The 24,118-nt window shown below is 44.8% G+C and overlaps 1 protein-coding gene across 3 annotated transcripts in view; it reads right to left on the bottom strand.

The window, feature by feature from the left end:
* NDFIP1 (Nedd4 family interacting protein 1) overlaps positions 1–24,118 on the bottom strand; it is a 110,699-nt gene that overhangs the window by 72,439 nt on the left and 14,142 nt on the right. Inside the window, exons 1-4 of one of the 3 annotated variants that reach the window (XM_034656183.1) lie at positions 23,770–24,004; positions 21,644–21,720; positions 10,052–10,166; positions 9,619–9,758 (exon numbers count right to left, since the gene is read on the bottom strand). The exons of 1 other annotated variant lie outside the window; for it this stretch is intronic. In XM_034656183.1, coding sequence (XP_034512074.1) covers positions 9,619–9,758; positions 10,052–10,166; positions 21,644–21,720; positions 23,770–23,989 — 552 coding nt within the window. In that variant the 5' untranslated portion in view covers positions 23,990–24,004. Of the gene's footprint in view, positions 1–9,618; positions 9,759–10,051; positions 10,167–21,643; positions 21,721–23,769; positions 24,005–24,118 lie in introns of those variants that run through there. One more of the 3 variants, XM_034656184.1, reaches the window with a different exon arrangement.

The following is a 24,118-nucleotide window of genomic DNA, read 5'->3' as shown; positions in this document are numbered from 1 at the left end:
TGTCTACAGGCAATTTGTGATGGTTGCCTAGTAAATCGATAGCTACTATACATCGGGCATTTCTTGTGTGCCAGGCAATGTGCTAAGTGCTTACAGACATTACGTTAGTCAATTTTTGCAACAACGCCATAGGTTAGTACTGTTATTAACGTCCCCAATTTGTACAGGAGGAAACTGAGGTTTGACAATGTTAAGTGACATGCCTGAAGTCACATGGTTACTAAGCAATAAACCCAAGATTTGAACCCAAGTTGCCTGACTTTAGCTGCTACAGTATGCATATCAATTTGGGGTAATTTCTTTCTTTTTTTTTTTTTTAAAGATTTTATTTATTTATTCGACAGAGATAGAGACAGCCAGCGAGAGAGGGAACACAAGCAGGGGGAGTGGGAGCGGAAGAAGCAGGCTCATAGTGGAGGAGCCTGATGTGGGGCTCGATCCCATAACGCCAGGATCACGCCCTGAGCCGAAGGCAGACACTTAACCACTGTGCCACCCAGGCGCCCCTGGGGTAATTTCTGAAACAGAAGGCCATCCCCCATAACGCCAGGATCACGCCCTGAGCCGAAGGCAGACGCTTAACCACTGTGCCACCCAGGCGCCCCTGGGGTAATTTCTGAAACAGAAGGCCATCCGGGTCTCCAGGGACCAGAACTTTCACCTGAAGACTTCTTGGGGCATCTGAGAAGGTGTCTGAGAAGAGAGGATAGTGGAATGAGGTCATCAGTGGACAAGGCTGCAAGGTGCCAAAATGGAGCTCCTTTTAAGTGGGAAAAATAAAGACAGGTGTGCAAATGCCTGGGGAGGAAGCAGTTGACCAACCCTGACAAAGAAAGGCTGGACTCTCCTCGGCTCCCAGTGTAAACCAGCTCTGACCTTATTCAGCAGCCTTGAACAAGCCACCTGGCTTTCAGGGATGTAAAGATAATGGCTCTGCCAGGCCTCCCTGAGGGCCTATTTGGATTAACTAGTTAATGGTTATATACTAGTTTGAGTAGGCAAAGGGCCCAATAAAATCTTTATTCAAGCCTTTTTAGCATAGAACTGAGCCCCTGTTGATAATAAATGTGAAAGGAAGATCAGGCCCTCTTCAGTTTTATTGCTTTAATTGAGCCATTTGGCAGTACTAGGTCAGTCAAGAAAATAACAGCATGCCCACATTAATTAGCCAACTTGACTCTGAGAGACAACACTAGTAATGTTCTGAGGACCTGAATTTAATGTTGGTAACCTCAAGTGGAGGGCTGGCTTTGGATAAATATTTGTTGAATTACTAAATGCACAAATTCGATGTCTACTCAAGCACCTACTAGGTGCCAAACAGTGGACTGCAAATATCAGGCTTTAAAAAGCCACCTGTCTGATGACAATATTTTGCCTGGAGATTGGGAATGTTACCATATCATACCGAACGTGGATTTCTCCATCACTGAGTTTCTGCACAATCAGCAGTAAAATAAACTATCAAAGTACTCAACAATCCCACTTAACAGCAAATTAACAAAAAATTTCTCATAGCAAAGAGAAATTGAAAATTCAATAGCAGTTCTCTTGGCAGAATGACCCTGGAAGACAGAAATCTTCATTTGCCAAACACAGGAAAAATAAGAGAATTTTCAGGGGCTATTTTGATAACAACTATAAATTTTAAAATATGTAGAATATTTTCATCCTTTAAAGGACCAGATTTCCACAAGGCAAGAGTATGTAAGTCCCCAGTTAGAGGTGAAGTCAATCTCAATTATGTAACATCCTCCTGTCAATTCTTACCTGTTTGGAAAAATGTGAAATGTGCAAGTTTCCATAGAAATAACCAGGCAATTGTCCAGCTGGTTTTAAAAGTGGCTAAACCCTGTTAATCATTTAATACCTTACCTCATGTGAGATAAACACAAGGGAAGTCACTGCCAGGCTACAGTATTTTCTCAAACCCTAATTTGTTCATTCATTCTTTTATTCATTTTACTAAAATAAATTGAAGGCCTACTCTATGCCAGGCATTGTTCCAGGGAAGCATGAACAAACCAAGATCACCTGTCCTCCTAGAATCTACATTTTATTTATTTTTAATTTACTTACTTTTTAAGATTTTATTTACTTATTTTTCAGAGACAGAGAGAGGGCACAGGTGTGGGCAAAAGCAGGGCGAGGGACAGAAGGAGAGGAAGAAGCAGGCTCCCTGCCAAGCAAGCAGCCCAATGCAGGACTCCATCCCAGGACCACTGGATCATGACCTGAGCTGAAGGCAGACACTTAACTGAACAAGCCACCCAGGTATCCCTAGAATCTACATTTTTTTTAAAGATTTTATTTATTTATTCGACAGAGATAGAGACAGCCAGCGAGAGAGGGAACACAAGCAGGAGGAGTGGGAGAGGAAGAAGCAGGCTCATAGCAGAGGAGCCTGACATGGGGCTCGATCCCAAAACACCGGGATCACGCCCTGAGCCGAAGGCAGACGCTTAACCGCTGTGCCACCCAGGCGCCCCCCTAGAATCTACATTTTAGCAAACGCTTTCAATTCCCAATAGAACCCAAGTATGCTTCAAGTTGTAGTTTAACAAAACAAGAAATAGCCTTTTGGGCTAGCCCTCAGATTCCCTCATGTCAATTCATTCTTTCAGCAAATACTAACTACTGGGCTACTCTGAAACAATACAAGTACCTATCCAGATGGCAGTCATGTTTTCAACAGATCTCACTGTCTAAATGGAAACAGAAGGCATTTACAACAACAACAAGAAGAACAATAACAACAACAACAGCCCCCCCCCACAACACTACAAGACATTAAAAGCCATGAGCAAAGCAGATAGAATGCTGTGAAAATTCAGAGAAGAAAATTCATCTTCACGGAGAAGGTAACTAGGAGGCATCTGATTTAGGATTTAAAGGATGAGGGATGCCTGGGGGGCTCAGTTGGTTAAGCATCTGACTTTTGGTTTTTCCTGGGTCATGATCTCAGGGTTGTGAGATAGAGCCCTGAGTTGGGCTCTGCCCTGGGCGTGGAGCCTGCTTAAGATTCTCTCTCCCTCTGCCCCTCCCCACCTCCCTCTCGAAAGAAAGAAAGAAAGGGAGGGAGGGAGGAAGAATGAATGAATTTAAAGGATGAGTATGATTTGCACATGTAAAATGACAGGAGGTGGGACATACAAGGATGACAGACCCTCTGTAAATGATCAAAAGTAACGTCTTAGTTTCATAAATACATGTTGGTAAAACAAATCTCTGTAAGCTGTTATGGACTGAATGTTTGTGTCTCCCCCGAATTCGTACGTTGAAGCTCTAATCCCCAGTCGTACTGGAGGTAGGGCCTTTGGGAGGCAATTAGGTCACAAAAGTCGAACCCTCATGATGGGATTCATGCCTTTTACAAGAGATAATCTTTCTCTCTGCCATGTGAGGATACAGCAAGAAGGTGTCATCTGTAAACCAGGAAGAGGGCTTGCACCAGAACCCTACCATGCCTGTACCCTGATCCTGGACTTGCAGCTTCTAGAACTCTGAGAAATAAATGACTGATGCTTAAGCTACCTCATCTGTGATATCTTGTTATAGCAGCCCAAACCAAGACAAACACAAACCTTGCTTTCAAACTTTTTTATCTAAATGAAGTTTAGAGCAGCTATTGTCCTTAATTCAACTGAATGCTCAAGGTCAACCTACAATGAAAAGTCAAAGGAGTGGAAAATCAGTTTCATCTCACATGTTCATGATGGAACTGGCAGCTCCAAGTGTTTCATTGGAAAGAACTCTGAGACTTCATTAAGGTTCAGCAGGAAAGGGCCTGTGATCGATTAGTTACGTCTGCCACAGGTACAGGCTTTATATGTGGTGGGTGATTTATTTCCCATCCCTGGGTTAAAGTCAGACATCTGAATTGCCCCAGGCAGGAATGCTGTGCCATTGTAGTTGTTGCTGTTTAAGATTTTATTTTATTTTATTTATTTATTTATTTATTTATTTATTTATTTATTTATTTATTTATGTAAGAGAGAGTGCGTGTGCACTCATGCTGGCAGGAGCAGGGGGAAGGGAAAAGGGACTAGCAGACTCCTTACTGAGCCTTGGAGCCAAAGGAGGGCTCTACCCTGGGCTTGATCCCAGGACTCTGAGATCATGACCTGAACCAAAGTCAGATGCTTAACTGACTGAGCCACCTAGACCATCTGCCACAGTGGTTTTAAAACTGTTTTAGCAGCAAGACCCTTTGTTCAAATGAAATCTTACTCAAATTCCAATATTTTGAAGAGTGGAGCTGTCCTGTTTAACAGGGAAGTGGGATGTCTGGTGTCCCACCGACCCACCCTTCTTGCTCACGGTGGCATCAAGAGCACAGCCTGAAAATCACTTTATGAGACTGTTGCTTTCTGTGTTGCAAGAAGAACGACATTTAACAATTTGGTTCATGTTTAATTCCACAAGAAGGATGATAATCACTACTTTACAGATGCAAAGACTGAGGTCCCAAGAAGCTCAGTGATAAGCCGGAGGCCGACCACAGAAGTTGGTGAGGAAGTCAAGGCTAGAAGCAGGGCCTCCCCGCTCTTAGGGGCAGGGTGTGGGACGCCTCTAGCGCCACAGCGCCACCAGAGCTTGCCAGGGGCTGAACAGCGGAGACTCCTCCAGAAGAGAGCTGGGTGGGGTTGAGATAAACACGAGGAAACACTGTCTGAAATTCTGCCTTGCTCTGCCCTCCCCTACATACCTTTTCCACAAGCCCTGCTGTCAGCGACACATTAGAGGTCCCGGGGACTCAGGTTTCCTTCTTGAGTCCTGAGACTTGCAGGAGAGGTGGCAACCTGAGCATGACCTCTCCTCCCCTCTCCTCAACTCTTTCTTTTTATTTTTTTTTAAAGATTTTATTTATTTATTTGACAGAGATAGAGACAGCCAGGGAGAGAGGGAACACAAGCAGGGGGAGTGGGAGAGGAAGAAGCAGGCTCATAGCAGAGGAGCCTGATGTGGGGCTCGATCCCATAATGCCGGGATCACGCCCTGAGCCGAAGGCAGACGCTTAAACCGCTGTGCCACCCAGGCGCCCCTCCTCAACTCTTTCTAAGGGGCCGGAGTGGCCAGAGGCTGAGGTACGGTCGTCACAGTGAGTCTGCACGTAAGGCACTTTACAAATTCCACACGCTTCTGTCACCTCACCAAGCCCAAAGCGCTCTGCCCCTCCTCACCACCAGCGCGTGCAGCCTGGACCGCTGCGCCAGCCTCCCCTCCCACCCCCTCTCCCCTCGCCAGCTCTGGCCTCACCCTGTTCCCTTCTACTTTCCGCACTGCGGGAAGCCATCTTGGACTAACGCGCGTCTGACCTGGTCACTCCTCCGCTTAAATCCTTCAACGGCTTCCCATGGTCCTTAGCTCCCGATGGAAAGAGCACTTTCTGGTGAGAAAGTGTGTGTGGGCGTGTTGCCGTGTGCACGCACACTCTCACAGAGGGAGGTTTACGATATTTAAACTGGAACATGACTGTACCACAGGCTCCACACGATACACAGCAAGGTATGTTTATTCAGGTCCTGCCTCATTCCACAAAGGACCTGGGTGTATGATATGTCTCCTGGGCAAGCAACCACAGGATGCTTTCTCAGCTATGTTTTGGAAGCATCAGTCCTGTGGTACGAACCAACCATAGTGTAAATAAAAATAAGTTAGTGTTTTATTATCCTAAAAACTCTGAAAGGAAACTAAGGGACAAATGCAGGCGGAGGTGCTCTACCACAGCATCAAAATGATATCTGGATCACTGAAAGGGCATTCCGAGGTGCATTCGGAGAAACTGAGTCATTACCTAACACAGTAGCCCGTGTGTCAATATTACCCCAGCACTGGCCCCTAGATACTAAGTCAAGGGGGCTTCCCCCAACCTTCTCCTCACAATTTAGAAAAAAGGCCCTTTCTGATAGCTTTGCCTTTGTGGCTCAATATATTTCTTTTTATTTTAAAAATAAGTATTTTGGGGCACCTAGCTGGCTCAATTGATAGAGCATGTGATTCTTGATCTTGGGTCATGAGTTCCAGCCCCACAATGGGGTCAGAGATTACTTTTTAAAAAATTAAAACAAATAAAAAACTTAAAAATATGTATTTGAAGTAATTATTTTTTGAGAAAGAACAACAAAGCCAGAGGCATCATAGTCCCTCATTTTATTTATTTATTTAAAGATTTTATTTATTTATTTTGAGAGAGAGAGCTCACGAGTAGGGGGGAACAGCATGCCCAAGGAGAAGCAGACTCCCTGCTGGGACTCCATCCCAGGGTCCTGGGATCATGACCTGAGCTGAAGGCAGATGCTTAACCAACTGAGCAACCCAGATGCCCCTCCCTGATTTTAACTGTATTATAAAGCTATAATAATCAAAATAGTATGATGGCATTGAAACAGACATAAGGGAGGAAAAAGGCATCTAGATTAATCAAACAGAATAGAGGGCCCAGAAATAAACCCATATGTATATGGTCAATTAATTTACAACAAAAGAGCCAAGACTATACAAAAGGGAAAAGACAGTCTCTTCAATAAATCATGACCTGAAACCATAAAACCCTTACAAGAAAACACAGGCGGTAAATGCCCTGATGTCAGTGTTAGCAATGTTTTGGATCTGACACCAAAAGCAAAGTCAACAAAAATAAACAATAAACAAACAAGTGGGACAACATCAATTTGAAAAGCTACTGTACGGCAAAAGAAATCATCAAGAAAATGGAAAGGCAACTCACTGAATGGGAGAAAATATCTGCGAATCATATATCTGATAAAGGATTAGTATCCAAAATATATAAAGAATACATGTAACTCAATAGCAAAAAAAAAAAAATTGGATTAAGAAATGGGTGGAGGAAAAAAAAGAAAGAAAGGAAGAAAGAAAGAAAGAGAAAGAAAGAAAGAAAAGAAAGAAAAGAAAGAAAGAAAGAAAGAAAGAAAGAAAGAAAGAAAGAAAGAAAGAAAGAAAGAAAGAAAGAAAGAAAGAAACGGGCTGAGGATCTGAATAGAAATTTTCCAAAGACATATAGATGGCCAACAGGTCCATGAAAAGGTGCTCAACATCACTCATCAACAGGGAAATGCAAATTAAAGCCACAGTGGGATATCAACTCATATATGTTAGAAGGGCTGTTATCAAAAAGACAAGAAATAGTAAGTGTTGGCAAGGATGTGGGAAAAAGGGAACACTTGTGCACTGTTGGTAGAAATGAAAATTGGTGCAGCCACTAAAGAAAACAGTGTGGGAGTTCCTCAAAAAAATTAAAAATAGAACCACTATAGGATCCAGCAATTCCACTTCCAGGTATTTATCAGAAGAAAATGAAAACACTAACTCGTGTCCATTGCAGTATTATTTGTAATAGCCAAGACATGGAAACAATCCAAGTGTCTATGGATGGTAAATGGATAGAGAAAAAGAATGCATTTGTGTGGAATATTATTCAACCATAAGAAAGAACAAAATCCTGCCATTTGCAACATGAATGGAGCTTGAGGGCATTATGCTAAGTGAAATAAGCCAGTCAGAGAAAGACAAATACCATATGCTCTCATTTATATTGGGAATCTAAATAAAACAGAACAACAAAAAAAAATAAGTTCACGGGTAAAAAAAAGAATGATCGTTGCCAGAGGTGGGGGTGGGGGTTCGGGTGAAATAGGCGAAGGGGGTCAAGAGGTACAAACTTTCAGGGAAAAAAAACCCACTTACTTAAATTAGGCAACACATAATATTTCAAAATTCCAAAAGTAAAAAAATACCTGTAGTAAAGGCTCCTTCCCACCCCTGCCTTTCAGCTACCCTGCTGCCCTCTGGAGACGCAATCACTGTTACTAGTTTCTAGAAGTAGTCTATGCATACATAAGCCTGCATATTCACACTTTTTATTTTCATTCAAATAGTGAAATTAGGGGCACCTGGGTGGCACAATGGTTAGGCGTCTGCCTTCGGCTCAGGGCGTGATCCCGGCATTATGGGATCGAGCCCCACATCAGGCTCCTCTGCTATGAGCCTGCTTCTTCCTCTCCCACTCCCCCTGCTTGTGTTCCCTCTCTCGCTGGCTGTCTCTATCTCTGTTAAATAAATAAATAAAATCTTTTAAAAAACACACACACAAATAGTGGAATTATATTCCCAGTGTCCTTTGCCTTGCTTTCCACCCCCCCACCTTGCTTTTTCACTCAACAATTTATCCTGAGGTCCAGCTTCATTACATGTGACTGTCACGAACTGGGCTGCGTCCTTGGGATTCTTCATGGGCATGAGGGGTTTTGTCCCCGCTAAAACAAAACTGACTTGGGGCTGGGGAGTTGGACCCATATTTATTCATATTTACTGACCCCTGAGCTCATCACCTGGGGAAGGGCAGCTGGTGTCTGGGGCCAACCAGGCAGTACCTGCGGTCACTCAGCACCAGCCTTTCTCTGCATATCACTCAGGGACCCTTGTTTCTTCTTAGAGCTTTAAAGTCATTTTTAATTACGTAGGAAATACATGAATATATTTCTGCAGAAAAAAAAAGGTTGACTAATTCAGTTGAAGTAAAAAATCCCCTTTGATTCCCCAAACCTATGACAACACTCTACCTAGAAGTGTCTACCAAAGCTTGGGTGTTTTAAGCCTTTTGCTTTGTGGGGAAGATTGTTGTGTTGTGTTTTCCTATGTGGGATCATATTCTTTGTATTGTACCACTTGCTTTTCTCATTTAACATTTTGTCTTGGCCCTATTTCCACTTCAGGGTACGGAGTGGGCACGATTCTATTGTATGGATGTACCATGGTTTATGCAAGGACCTGCCTCTTGATGAGCATTTAGGTTGTTCCTAATCTTTCAACATCCAAATAAACTGGCTTCTTTTCCCATATCACAGCATATGGCAAGGCAGCTCCCTTCCCAGGATTTCTGTAGATTTCAAGGTTGCTTATGTTTTCCTGGTCACATCCTGTCCCTATTCAGTTCTTGAATCCACTCGGGGCTTTTCTATTCTCACCTCTCTCCCCACGCTCATCCTTGCAACTCTTCCTTCTATATTCTTCCAACACCAACAATTTCACTGAGATTTGTGGGTGAAGGAGAGGGGCACAGCACTCTTCCCTTATCCCCACCCTGAGGCTCCCAGCAAGTCCAGTTGGGGTTACCTACAAATTCTACTGCTCCAGTACTCTGGGCGAGGCCACCATGAGCTCCCACAAGGGTCACTGCGGCAGTCTCCTGGCTGGCCCCCTGCTTCCACGCCTGCCTTCCTAAAGTCCATCACCATGCTAGCAGAGGCCTTAGAAAACATAAACCAGATCACTTCCCTCTCCTGCTTAAAACCCATCAGTGCTTCCCATTGCCTTCAGAGTGAAACCCAGGCTCCATGGCAAAGCCGACAAGACTGTCCAATCCCCTCCTGCTGCTTCTCCAGCTCCATCTTCTGTGGCCTCACAACCCACCCCTCTTCTCCTCCTCTAACCACCATGCCACCCGGCCTGGGCCTCTGCACTGGCTCTTCCCAGAACACTCCTCATACCACAGCGACTTCAGTGGCTCCTTCTCAGCTGACCAACTGCAGTGCAGAAAGGCCTTCCCGGACCACCCCATGCTAGTCAGCCCACCCCTCCAATTTCTCTGGCTCATACCGGTTTATTACTGTTTACTGTCTGCACCCCACCCTGAGCTCCGCTTGGGCAGGCACTTTGTCTCGTTCGCTGCTCTGCACCCGGTGCCTTGTACAGGAGGTGCACAGTACCCGACGGCTGAACAAATGAACAGACCACATCTACCAAAAAAAAAAAAAAAATTAAGAGGAAACCTCCAGAGGGATGTGTGATTGAAAGATGCACTCCGAGTGAGGGTCCCAAGGGAGCTATCTCTCCATACAGGAGCCTGGTTCCTCATTGAGACAGGTGTAGGCTGGGGCCAGGAGGGAGGCTCCAGAGTCCCAGCGCCTCCCATGGCCTCCTGAGATGGGAGAGGGAATGTCTCAGAAATGCCTTGATTGCCACAGCAAAAGGGCAGAGCCGCTGCCTCCAGTGCTGATTTCCATGCGGCCGCTGCCCTTCTTCCACTCACCAGAGAGCCCACTGAGTTGCCATAGCAACAGAGGACGGCACCAGAGTCCAAATAGGGTTGTCTGCATAGGACGGCACCAGAGTCCAAATAGGGTTGTCTGCATCTCCCAGCATTTCTGTGAGGGCGAGGAAAAGGAGGGGCTCAGTTCAGAGTTGTGCCCTTGCTCTGTCCGCCTCTGGTTGGTCCCGGTCCAAGCCAAGTGCCCTCCTCTGCCCCTCCAGCCCCACCTCACGGGAACATCGGAGGAAGCTCGCCCTTCAGCCTCCTCTCCTCTGTTTTCTCTCTCCCGCTGTGGAAGGAAAGCCTCATCTCCGTATCCTGTCCAGGCCCACAAATTGGCCAGAAGGAGAAGGATTCTCTGATGGCACACAGCTCTCAAAGCAGTCCGAAGAATGTTTTCTTTTTAAATACAACTTTGCTAGTCCGAACGGTCATCTCCTGGAGTTTTTGAGTCTCTGTTGGCTGTTTTTTTTTCCCCTTGAAGAAGCCAAACCTCACTCTCAATCCCCAGAAGCTAAGAGCCCTTTAAGGAGGCGGCTGTGAAGCCGTTTGTATCGTTTGTCGAAACGACAGTAGTATTTAGCACTCTCTACGTGAGAATGTGGCGTGCGTCACTTGTCTCAACCCTGACGACCACCCTGAAAGGTTAGTATAGTCCCTCTGTCTACGTAAGGAAACTGAGGCCTGATGGTTGCCGGGGTCCCACGGCTGCCATCGGAATGCTGCGCTCTGGGACTCTGACAAGCAAGCCATTGGCCACTGCTCTGCCTCCGGAGGCACAGACAGCTACACGGAGCGACACACTGTGCTTGCCCAAGCCCAGCTGGCCCCTCGAAGCCCTCCCGTGGCCCCCTCCTGGCCATCGCGGCCAGCAGTTGTTGGCTCTGGCCCCACGCCACATCACCACCACAGGGATCTGACAGCAAATAGCTCAGAGTGGGAACAAAGGCAGCTTTTTTAGCCCCTTCTTTAGAAACCTTGACTCCTCGCCACAGAAGCGGCTCCTCGGATTGGCTGCTACCATGGCAACAGGCAGCTGGTCTCTGTCCAATTATGTCAGTCCAGGACAGCAGTGCCTCCGTGGCCATTTCCGGCCGAGCACCCAGCCTGCCAGTGCAGCCCTTCTGACCTCCAGGCAATTGTGAATGCCTACGCTTTCTAATTACAGCTGCCTTTCAGTTCCCTGCTCCTGATGAAACCTTTGTAATCTGCATGGAACTTCGCCTCCCAGCAGCCCCGCGTCACACTCGGCTGCTGGCTCTTTATCTGTGGTTTACGAAGCACCGATTGTGTATGCAGCCTTGCCCCCAGCATGCTTGTGCACCCTGGTGGGCAGATAACTTGGACACACAAATTTCAGAAATCCGGGACTCAGTGTCTGGCACTGAGATCTTTTTGCTGTAACTGTGACCTTGGAGGGGGTCTACAGTGGCCTGATTTTAAGCCTGATTTCTTCGTTCAATGACTCATGTGCACCTACTGTGTTCCGGGCACTAGAGACACCACATTAAACAAACCAGCATGGAACTTTACGTTTTCCTAGTGGAGAAGGGTGATAAAAGTAAACAGAGAAACAAACAAACATGATTTGGAGAGTGGTAAGTGTGGTGAAGATAAAGGAGCTGAGGAGCTCTGATCCTAGCATGGTCATTTTCCTCTGTTCTCGTCCAAGTTCCTCACTTCCAGAGAGAGGGGCACACCAGAGGAAAGGGGAAGGGGGTGGTGCTTGGTGCCCAGTGGGCACTTCTGGATGCAAGTGGGAGAGACTAAACTTAGGGAAAAGGATCTTCAGGCAGTGACGCAGCTGGGGGTGTGAGGCCTGAGAGTCACTGTTTCTTCCCTCTCCCCAGCTGTCAGCTTCCCTCCTTCTCCTTCTGGTGGCTTTTCCCACCAAACAGGCAGCGTGGCTGCTGACAGACCCTGTGAGTTTTATTTTTCCAAGCAGCAGTCATGGAAGCCAGCCTGACCTCAAGCATTCTCCCATTCTAAGACCCTAACTCCAAAGGAAGCCACTTGTTGGCCCAGGTCAGAAGCTCCCAGCTTGACTAACCAGCAAAGGCCAGGGCTGGCATTAGAGAAAGGAGGCTCCTGAGTTCCCAGTTAGTTCTTTGTGGTTGGGAAAGGCAGGAAGTTCCAGGGTCCAGACCACCCTTACAGAGGGAGACCCATCTAAGTGTGTGTCCCTCCACCCCTCCCCCTCACCCCAACCCACCCACACTCCTGCTTTGCTTTTATGGTCTCAGTTCTGTTCCTGAGACCTGGCCCTATGCCCTGATTCAGTCCCAATTCAAGGTCAGCCTCTGCTCAGGAGACTTCCCTGCCCACCTCACCTGTGTCACCATGTGTAGTCCCACCCACCCCATGCGTGACTCAAAGTCACTACCAACACTGGTTGTTGGGTACAGCAGGTTTTAAGAAGATCTAGGGGGTAACAGATGGGGAACATGCCATAGCTCAGAAGACGACCATGGTATGCTCCACATATAGAAACGATTCTCACTGCCTTCTATCCTTAGTGCTCACTGTAAGGAAATCACATGGTTTCCCTCTCTCCCTGACCTTTCTCTTGGAGCTCCCAGCAGGAACCGTGAAATTCCTTGTTACTTTCTAACGCAGAGGTATTCAGCTTTCCACCTCCACTCAAATCAGATTCCTGAGCCTACCCTGGCATATCCTAAAAACACATTAAGGTGCTTTGCTAAATGAAAGAGCCTTCATTCTGAGCCTACAGAAGTCAGGAGAAGCTGTGGCAATGCAGTTACTTGCTTAACTTAACCACATTCAAATTCTTAGGGCTCCTATTCCCACAGCCAGAGCGAGGACAGAAGGTGGGGGTGGAGGCGTCCACGCACAGATTCCACTTTGGCCCCAGGATAATGTGCTGTCCGCCTCAGTGCTGAGATCCTGTAAGGTCAGGAAAACTTGCACATGGTATATCCCACTACATCTCTTCTGACGTTAGCTGGGGTTGCATGCTTGGATCCCTGAGACTTCTTTTGAGGGATGGGCTCAGCAAGTCAAACACTAGCTCAACACCCTGAGGGTGACACAGAAGAAGCATGAACTGTAGAGGTCTGTGGTGCCTCAGCAAGGGACACAAGATCTCATTCTGAGAAGAGAAAGGGTAATGTGGACCCTCTCGGCCATGCCCACTGTCAGTTATGTTCTCCAGCTGAGAAAGCTCGATTCTGTGCTTGCATTCCCAGGGCCTGCGTTCTCTCTCTAAAATAAATAAATAAATCTTTAAAAAATAAATGAAAACATATTTATGGCAGCTTTATTCATATTTGCCAAAAACAACACTAAAAGACCCATCAGTAGGTAAAGAGAGAAAACAAACTGAGGTATAGCCATAGGGTGGACTACTACTCAGCAATAGAGTAATGAACTACGGATATGATACATGCAACAACATGGATAAATCCCAGAAACTTCACGAGAAGCAAAAGAAAAAAAGAAACGGGACACATCCATTGACATGACATTCAAGAACAGGAAAGACCCATCTATGGCAATAGAAATCAGAAGAGTGGTGATCTACGCAGGATGGGGATTGATTGGACTTTCGGGGGCCACGGAAATGTTCTGTACCCATACATTTGCCAGAACTCACCCAATTACACTCTGAAGATCTGTGCATTTCCCTGTAGGTAAATTTTACCTTAATTTAAAAAACGAAACCAAGAGGCACCTGGGTGGCTCAGTCAGTTGAGGATCTGACTCTTGGTTTTGGCTCAGGCCATGACTCAGGGTCGTGAGACCAAGACCCGCATTGGAGTCCGTGCTCAGCACAGAGTCTGCTTGTCCCTCTCCCTCCCCTGCTTGCACGTGTGAGAGCACGTGTGCACTCTCTCTCTCTCTCAAACGGATGAATAAATCTTAAAAAACAAAAATAAAAAACAAAAAAACAAAAAATATATATTCTCTGGCCCCATCCTATTCCTACTAAATCAGAATCCCTAGAGGCAGAACCTGAAAATAATATTCTAAAAAACCTCTGCAGGTGATTCCAATGCACACTCAGGTGTGGGAACCTCTGGATCCTAAGACAGCTTTGGCTGATTCTCTATTGCTTACCAGAGGTGGGGAATTTACAGGACTGCTAGTAGAAAGACAGACTGAAATAACAGCTACTGCTTATTGAACACTTATTACTGTGTTCTCAAATTCTTCCAAAAACCCCACAAAGTGGGTATTAGTTTCTCCATCTTCCAGATGAAACAACAACAATAACAAAAATGAGGGCAAGACACCTGCCTAAATCACACAGCTGGTAAATAGCAAAACTACTTAGCCCAGATATTCTTTACTACAAACACCTCATTCTTTCCATCGTTCATTCATTCATTGATTCAAATAATCCAAACCAAGTAAATATTGTGTGCCTTCTCGGAGCCAGGCACTCTGCTGGGCATTATGTCATGCTGACCGCCCAGAGAAGATAGGAAGGAGGACTGATGGGTGAGCAAGATGGAGTCTGTAAGGCAGAATTTACCTTTGCTTTTAGATTCAGGGAGGAAAGGGATCCGAGGTCTCGTTTAATTTTAATTATTTAGGTAGTTTGGGGACAGGCAGGAGGTTTATGGTTATAGAAGCATAGCTAAAGAAGCTTCTCTGCTGCTTACTTTGGGAACTTTCCAGAAGCTAACACCAATAGCAGGTAATGTTAAAAATGGGTTAAAATCATTATGGGATTATGAATAATTCACAGGCACCCCCTCTTACCCATTACATTTTGTTCTACATAATTGCTTCCTGGAAATCTGCTCCCAGGGCAGGGAATTGGGAGTTTGCATGAAATTGAATATTTCTGCCTCTGACAAGTAAATTTAAACAAAATTGTGAATTAGTTTCAGTCCCCTGCTGCCTATCCCCTTTGAGTTGATAAGACTGGTCCTTTACCCAACAAAATAACTATCCAAGCAAAAGGGTGTAGCTCTTTTGAAAGGGAAGTGAGCCCCAGTTCCTGTTCATACCAGGAAGTGTTCTAAAGGTTCTAAATATTGTGGAGGGTTTGGGGTGGGATGGGGGACTAGAAGAGGGATGTCTGGGGAAGAATCAGAGTCCAACCACAAAATGTACTCTGGACAGTATGATATAAAGATGGGAACAACCAGGATAAGAGTAATCCTTCTTTAAAAATTTAGATGTAGGGGCATCTGGGTGGCTCAGCCGTTAAGCATCTGCCTTCAGCTCAGGTCATGATTCCAGGGTCCTGGGATCGAGCCCCTCATTGGGCTCCCTGCTCAGTGGGGAGCCTGCTTCTCCCTCTCACACTCCCCTTGCTTGTGTTCCCTCTCTCGCTGTCTCTCTCTGTCAAATAAGTAAATAAAATCTTAAATAAATAAAATTGAGATGTAATTCACACACCAAAAACTCATCCTTCTATTTTTTTATTAAAGATTTTATTTTTAAGTAATCTCTACACCGAATCGGGGGGCTTGAACCTACAACTGCAAGATCAAGAGTCACATGCTCTACTGACTGAGACAGCCAGGCACCTCAAAACTTCACCTTTTTTTGGTTGTTGTTGTTCTTAGGGAGAAAATCACCCTTGGAAAGTGTACAAGTCACTTTATCCCAGTCTCTGGCAACCATTAATCTATTTTCTGTCTCCATAGATTTGCCTGTTCTGGACCTTTTGTATAAACGGAATCAGACAGTATGCTGCCTCTTGTAACTGGCTTCTTTCGCTTAGCATATTTTCAAAGTTCATCCATGTTGCAGCATGCATCAGAACTCCATTCCTTTTTATGGCTGAGTAATATTCCATCATACAGATACATTATATTTTGTTTATCCATTCATCAATTAATGGAAATTGGTTTTGGCTATCATGAATAATCCTAGTATGAGCATTCATGTACAGGTTTCGGTGTGAATATATGTTTTCAATTCTCTTAGGTATAAAACTAGGAGTGGAATTGCTGGGTGATGAGATAACAGTTGTTCAGTTTTTTTTTAATTTTTATTTTAATTCCAGCGTAGTTAACATAGAGTATTATATTAGTTTCAGGTGTAAAGTATAGAAATTCAACACTTCCATACATCACCTAGTGCTCATCATCGAGACAAGTGTACTTTTTTCACATCACCTATGTCCCCCTCCTCTGCCCCACCCCCACCCACCTCTCCTCTGGTAACCATCAGTCTGTTCTCAAAAGTCTGTTTCTTGGTTTGTCTCTCTTTTTTTTTTTTTCCCCTTACTCATTTGTTTCTTAAATTCCACAACATATGTTCAAGTTGTTTTTTTTTAAGTAAGAGAGAGAGTGCATGAGCAGGGGCGGGGGTGGAGGTGAGGAAGGGGCAGAGGGAGAGAGAGCCACCTACGTAGACTGCAAGCCCGGCGCAGAGTCTATCTCGGGGCTCAATCTCACGACCCTGAGATCACGACCTGAGCCGAAACCAAGAGTCAGGTGCTTAACTGACTGTACCACACAGGCTCCCCATATGTTCAATTTTTTGAGGAAGTATCAAACTGTTTTCCACAGTGGCTGCACCATTTTCCATCCCCCCAGCAGCGTATGAGGATTCCCCCTTTTTCTAGCAATACTCCTTTCCGTAGCAATACTCTTGCTTTATCTTCTTTGTCAAAATGCATCTGTGCTACGTAGTAGTCACAGCTTATCTGAAAACCTAACGTACATTACCGGTTTCATGGGTCATCCCTCTGGATAACACACTGACAATTTAAGAAGAGCTTCCTGGAGATACACTAGTACACTATTCAGGACACTTCCAGATTCAAACTATCTGAAGCAAAGAGAGGATGTATTTACTCACATAGCTAGGAAGATAGTCAGGTAGCTTACAGACTGTAAGGGGAAGTTATAGGAACCAAGGCTTGAGCTTCAAGGTGAATTTCTCTCTCTTTCTCTCTCTCCCCACTCCCCTCTGAATCTCCCTCTTGTTTCTTGTTTCTTTGATGTCCTCTTTCCATGACACTCTCTCCACCTCTCATCTCTGTAGCCTCTGCTTGGCCTCATTCTGCATCAGGTTCTTTCCATGTATAAGAAAGATGGCTGCCGGCTGCTCAGACCTACATGCTCTCAGCCTAGCAGCACCATGGATAGTTTAAGACCTAGGGACACAGACCTTCTCTCCCAGAATCATATATGTCACACCATCCTTGTATCGATCACATGTCCAGGAAAATGAGTCTAAAGTTCTTGTTCCCTCCTGGCTCCCATACCCACGTCTGTGGCCAGATCAGAAGATGGGGACCTTGTCAGACTTATCACCTAACCTAACTATCGCCTCCTTAGTCATTTCACTCTGTTGCAATTTTACTTTTTCCAAATGAGTGGAATGGAATCTTTTTTAGAAAATGGAGGGACAACTTCAGTAATTTAAAGCACTTTCTATTTTACTCTCAATGGGTTCCAAAATCTGAGAAGGACTCTCCAAGGGACTTCCAAACTTTCTCATGTAAAGTTCAACAGCTATCAGAGCCCACATGTGAAAAAGAGCAAATAAGCTGAGTCCTTGGATGTTAGAGCTGGAAGACCCTGTGGGGATCACCTAGTCCCCCAACTCATTTTACACAGGGAGCAACTGAGGCCCAGGGCTGGAGGGGGCCTGTCTGGTCACGCAGATGCAAAGTAGCAGAGCTGGCCCCGAACCCGGATCTCCAGGCCATGCCCTTTCTTCTTGTCCAGCCTCTTGTCTGCACCCTCCCTCATGTGTGCACTCAGATTAAAAAAAGAAGAAAAAAAAAAGGCTCCAGCGGTGCCTGGGTGGCTCAGTTGGTTAAGTGTCTGCCTTCAGCTCAGGTCATGATCCCAGAGTCCTGGGATCAAGTCCCGCATGGGTTCCCTGCTCAGTGGGGAGTCTGCTTCTCCCTCTCCCTCTGCCCTTCCCACCCACTCGTACTCAGTCTCTCTCTCAAATGAAAGAATAAAGTCTTTAAAAAAAAGAAGAAGAAGAAGAAAGAAGAAGGAGGAAGAAGGAGGAAGAAAGAAGAAGGAGGAAGGAGGAGGGAGGAGGAGGGAGGAGGAGGAAGAGGAGGAGGAGGAAGGAGGAGGAGGGAGGAGGGAGAGGAAGAAGGAAGAGGAAGAAGAAGAAGAAGGAGGAGAAGGAGACGAAGAAGAAGAGCTCCAGATTCATAGTAAGGGCATAAGAAGGAGGTGCTGAATGGCTGCACAGACTTTCCAGTTCCAACTTACTCTTTGGGCATCACAGGGACACAATTCATGCTGTGGAGAGGATTTCTTGCTGAAATCAGCACTGCTTGGGCCATAATCTAGCTGTGGGTCACAAACTGCACAGGAAGTATCTGAATGAGCTTTCTCTGAGCGAGAGAGGAGAGAACTGAAGGGTGAGGAACAGAAATAATTTGCAGACATTTTTGGAACTGAAATAAAGAGCTGCAATCAACACTCACTCGACCTGCATCCTGGCCCCGTGGAGTGATCTGTGGGCAGTGCAGACACTGCACACACAACCTTCTCCCTGCACACTTACTATCCACTCACCCAGCAGAGGACACATACTTTCGGGACACGTTTTAGAGTATTTTTTTTTCCCACATGAATTTGTACGAGCTCTTTCTACTAAGAGTTAGTTCTTATCTATCTTATAACTGGCAAATATTTTGTCCAGCTTTCATTTGACTTTTGCTTGGTTTTTCTCCTCTGATGTGTCTAATTTTCACATGTGATCCTATCAATTAATCATCTCTCTTGTGTTGCCTAAGCCTGGATGTCATGATTCAATATCCTCCTTTCTTCATTTTTTTAACCGATGAAAATCATTTCTTATAAACCCAACAACACTTCCCTTAAAAGCTTGAATTTGCAGTAATTTGAACATGACAGAATTAAGGACTCCCATACCCATCCTACTTTGATTTATCTAAATTTTCTTCCAATACTTTTGTACACTTAAGTATTTCAACTATCTGCAATTTATTTTAGCGTAAAATGTGAGGTAGGAATCTAAGTTTCTGTTTTCTTGTTGTGTTTTTTTTCCAACGGCTAATCAGTTCTCATAACAACACTTATTAACTAATAACTCTCTTCACTCCCAGTAATGTTTTCTAGAGGTGCAGACTGTGAGATGTACTGTTGGTTGCTGTTGTTTTAAAATATGTGCATAAATCCATGACACTGTCCCCTTCAAAAGGTGGAATTTAATTCCCCTCCCCTTGAGTGTCAGCTAATGGATGGTGTAAGCACTGGTGGGTGACTCATGAGGCCAGGTCATAAGAGACGTGCGGCTTGCTTCTCGCATTTTCCTGGATCACCCACTCTACAGAAGGGCAGCTACCAGCCTCCATGGCCCCCACACGTGCAATGGGGTAACTCTGCCCCCCTCAGAGTGTCCCAGGTCTCTCTGGAAGGTGCTGAGCGGAGCCGCACAAGGGCACACAGACCAGCCCTCCCTCTGTAGTCACCAGGCAGCTACCTGCCTTTCTTTGCTCTTTAGCACCACTTCCTGACTGTGGCTTCCGAACCCCCTGGAAAAGCATCACCTGCAAATCTAACCATCATGAAAGGCCCCAGAGCAGAATGTTTCCTGGGGCTGGGGATGGAACTGGCTACAGCAGGTCACCTGTGGCCTCAAGTGGCTCTGCTTTGCCCTGAATCTTGGGGTGTCCATCTTGAATTGCTCTATCAGCTTCTTCAATAAGCCCCTCTCTCTGTGGAGTGCTCAAATCAGAAATTTATTCAGACATTTATTCTCTCTCCCACAGAGTAAACATCCCACGTAAATGGAGGGAACAGTGGGGGCTGTTGAGGATACGGATTATAGCCCTAGCAGCGGTCAAGACCTAGTGATCTGTAATTCACCAGACCCTTTCTATAGACCTCACCTGAGAGATCCCTCTGGTCTGTCTGACTCACCTAGATAGCACTCGCCCTCTCACAGATACACATTCCCCTTCCATGGTCCAGATCTCTCTTCCTTGGGAACCCCAATAGCTCCCTCTCTGCGACAGGAACATGACCTGCCTGAGCTTCTGCATTACTAACAGACCAGTGCCTCCTGCACTTTAGATCTAGGAAAGAGCAACTCGGTGTTCTAGAGAAAATTCTCTTGTCTTGCCTTCAAAATGTCGTTCACTGAGAAGAGATAGGGTTTTCTTGTCAAGCCTAGGGAGGGAGTTGCCAGGGAGACAGACTGGCAGCCTTCAAAACATGCATGCCAGCCTTTTTAACGAGCAACTCCACTGCTGGAAAACTTTAAAGACAAGAACAAAGATTTAATGGCAAGGGTGCTTATTACAACACTGTTTGTAATAGTGAAAAATGGGTAATAGCCTAAAGGCTCAAGAATAAGGGGACTGATCAAATTATGGCAAATCCATAATATGGAACATCACTTAGCTTTTAAAAACTATGCTGTAGATGAATGTTCGTAAACATGGAAAGATGGACATGGTAAACTGTTAGAAAAATGATTGTAGCATGATGCCATTTTTTTCAGTATACACACTAATAAGTATAGGATGGATATATATCAAAAGCTAATAGTGGGGGGGGGGCGCCTGGGTGGCGCAGTCGTTAAGCGTCTGCCTTCGGCTCAGGGCGTGATCCCAGAATTCTGGGATCAAGCCCCACATCAGGCTCTTCCGCTGGGAGCCTGCTTCTTCCTCTCCCACTCCCCCTGCTCGTGTTCTCTCTCTCGCTGGCTGTCTCTGTCAAATAAATAAATAAAATCTTAAAAAAAAAAAAAATCTTTAAAAAAAAAGTTAATAGTGGGGCACCTGAATGGCTCAGTCACTTAAGCATCTGACTCTTGATTTCAGCTCAGGTCATGATCTCAGGGTCCTGAGATCGAGCCTCACAGCGGGCTCCCTGCTCAGTGGGGAGTCTGCTTCTCCCTCTACTCTTCCCCCTGCTTGTGCTCTCTCTCTCTCAAATAAATAAATAAAATCTTCTAAAAACAAACAAACAAAAAAGAACAAAAAGATTAACAGTAGTTGACTTAAGGTGATGGGTATTTTTATTGTCTTTGTTTTGCCTGTGTATATGTTCTACACATCCTCTGGGTGGGTGTCTTGTCACCTTGTCAAGACAAGAAAATGGTAAGAATTATTCTCAATGCAAAATTTGACTGCCTCTCTACTAGACTAGGCAAAATCAAACGGACTGACAATACCAAATGTCAGTGAAGCTGTGGAACAACCGGGACTTGTGCACAGCTGATGGGAGGGGAAATTCTAACAACCACTTTGGAAAAACGTCATGCGATATTACTAAAGCAAAGCATGCATCCACCCCATGACCCAGCTGTTTCTATCCTGGGTCTATCCCAACAGCAGTGTGTGTTTATGTACACCAAGAACACACACAAAATCATTATAGCTTATTAACAATAACTTCATTAACAATAACCCAACCCTGGGAAAACACCAGTGTTCATCAGCAATAGAATGAGCAAAATAAAGTGTTGCCTATTCATAGCACAGAACACTACAGAACAATAACAAACCATTTCAACATGGTAGACCATGAATGGATTTCACAGATCTAATGTTGAATGAAAAAAGCCTGATACTGAAAAGTACATTCTATATTATTCCATTTACATGAAGGCCAAGAACAGGCCAAATGAAGCTCTGCTGATAGGGATCAGGATAAGAGTTACCTGTAGGGATGATACTGATGGGAAAGGAACACAAAGGAGACTTCCAGGGTGCTGGGAATGTTCCATACCAGCAGTCCCTAAAAAAAAGATAATGCAAGCCATATATGTCTTTTAACACATTCTAGCAGCCATATTTAAAAAGCTAAAAAGAGGGGCGCCTGGGTGGCACAGCGGTTAAGCATCTGCCTTCGGCTCAGGGCGTGATTCCGGCGTTATGGGATCGAGCCCCACATCAGGCTCCTCTGCTATGAGCCTGCTTCTTCCTCTCCCACTCCCCCTGCTTGTGTTCCCTCTCTCGCTGGCTGTTTCTATCTCTGTTGAATAAATAAATAAAATCTTTAAAAATAAATAAATAAATAAATAAATAAATAAAGCTAAAAAGAAACCAGTGAAATTTAATTTTAATGATATATTTTTATTTAATATCCAAAATACTGTGATTTGGACATTTAATTACTATTTAAAAATTATCAATGATATATATGCCTTTTTTGTGCTAAGTTGTTGAAAATGTATTTTACACTTATAGCACATCTCACTTCCAAGTAGCCCCCCTTCATTTTTTTAAAATTTTATTAAGTAATCTCTACACCCAACGTGGGGCTCAAACTACAGCCCCCAGATTAAGAGTCGCACACCCTAGTGACTAAGCCAGCCCAGGGAACCCTCAACTAGCCACTCCTCAATTGCTCAATAGCCCTACGAGGCTAAGTCCCGTACCAAACAGCACAGGGCTGTACCTTGATTTGAGTGGTAGCTTCATGGGTATATACTCACAGAAAAATTCATCGAGCTGTACATTTAAGATATAAACATTGTACCTCAATCAAATCAATAAACACATTTTTTAAATAAACACATTTTTAAATAAACCTTTTTAAAAAGGAGGTTAAGAGACNAACTAGCCACTCCTCAATTGCTCAATAGCCCTACGAGGCTAAGTCCCGTACCAAACAGCACAGGGCTGTACCTTGATTTGAGTTAGCTTCATGGGTATATACTCACAGAAAAATTCATCGAGCTGTACATTTAAGATATAAACATTGTACCTCAATCAAATCAATAAACACATTTTTAAATAAACACATTTTTAAATAAACCTTTTTAAAAAGGAGGTTAAGAGACACATCTAGCAAAGAAAAGCAGCCTATGACTCCCTAGCTCAGCTGACCAGCTCTCTCTGGGGCTGAGGACACCGGACACCGTGCAGAGTTCTAAGGGCAACCAGGCAAGTCAGCTGACTTGCTCGGCCCAGGGTGTGGTGGAGCAGGGTGCAAACAGCCACCCTAATAGAAGGAAGAAACTTGGGGAGAATGCCCCAGTGCTAATAGGAGTCTGGAGTGATTCTAAGAAACACACTGCCTTCTAACTGGGTTTGCCCCCAGAGGTGAAGCAGCACTGGCCACAGCAGTCCCCTGACCGAATCCACCTCCGCAGCTTTACTCAGAGCACCGTAACTTAGGCCTGTGCTCCTGAGATAGAGTATATATACCTGAGGATTTCTGCAAATTTTTTCCCTCGTTATGCCTTTATTTAAATTCTGTGTGTAGGGATGCCTGGCTGGCTTGAATCTGTGGAGCTACGACTCTTGATCTCAGGGCTGTGGGTTCGAGTCTTACATTGTGTGTAGAGATTACTTAAAAATAAAATCTTTTTAAAAAAATTTGTATAAATCCATGTGTGCATAATGGAACATAAAACCCAAAAAATAAAAAAAATAATAAAAATAAATAAAAATAAAATAAAATCCATGACTTCATAGATAACAACTGATTAGGAGAATGCTAAGGTTTAAACAATGACTTTAAAAAATGTTAAGTAAATAATAACACAGATGGTACATGGATAATGGCAACCAAAACACCCAAGAAATGGTATGCAATCTCTGACTTACAGAAAACAGTGGTTTCTATACCATCCTTCCTTCATGAAATGATCCTGGACACCCAAGCTTTTTGGGGTAGGGAAGGCAGAGTTACTTAAGGGACTGGTCCATGTGAGTGATTATCAGGTAGAAAAAAACGTGAGCAATTTGTTCACAACATCTCCAAGAGGCATCAGAAACTGCCTGGTTGGAAGTCAAAAGGTAATTTTCTAGAAAAACCCAGACCTTGGAGAAAACCAACCAGGGCAGGTTTCTCCAGAGAAGCTCACGTTGTAGTCACGACAGAAATTCTTCTTTGCTCTCCTCACGCAGCCAAAGCCCCAGAGCCGGGCATTTCCCAGGTCAGCAGCTCTCTCCACACGGCACTTCCTGTTTGTCTGGCCCTCAGACAAAACCACTGCTTGCAGGACTGACCGACTGCTAAAGTCCTGACAGAGAGGAAAGTCAGGGGAAGTGCACATCCCTGGATACGGAACTGCTGAACAAAGACAAAGAGCAGTAGTCCAACTGTGAGCAGTCGCTCTCCTTCCGGAGTCTGTTAGTGCACCCGTGTTGGGAATTTACACTGACACTTGTGTGCAACCGTCACC

Source organism: Ailuropoda melanoleuca, chromosome 3, assembly GCF_002007445.2.
Source record: "Ailuropoda melanoleuca isolate Jingjing chromosome 3, ASM200744v2, whole genome shotgun sequence".
NCBI lineage: Eukaryota > Metazoa > Chordata > Mammalia > Carnivora > Ursidae > Ailuropoda > Ailuropoda melanoleuca.
The sequence above is the reverse complement of the archived record's forward strand: the minus strand, read 5'-3'. Positions and strand labels throughout refer to the sequence as shown.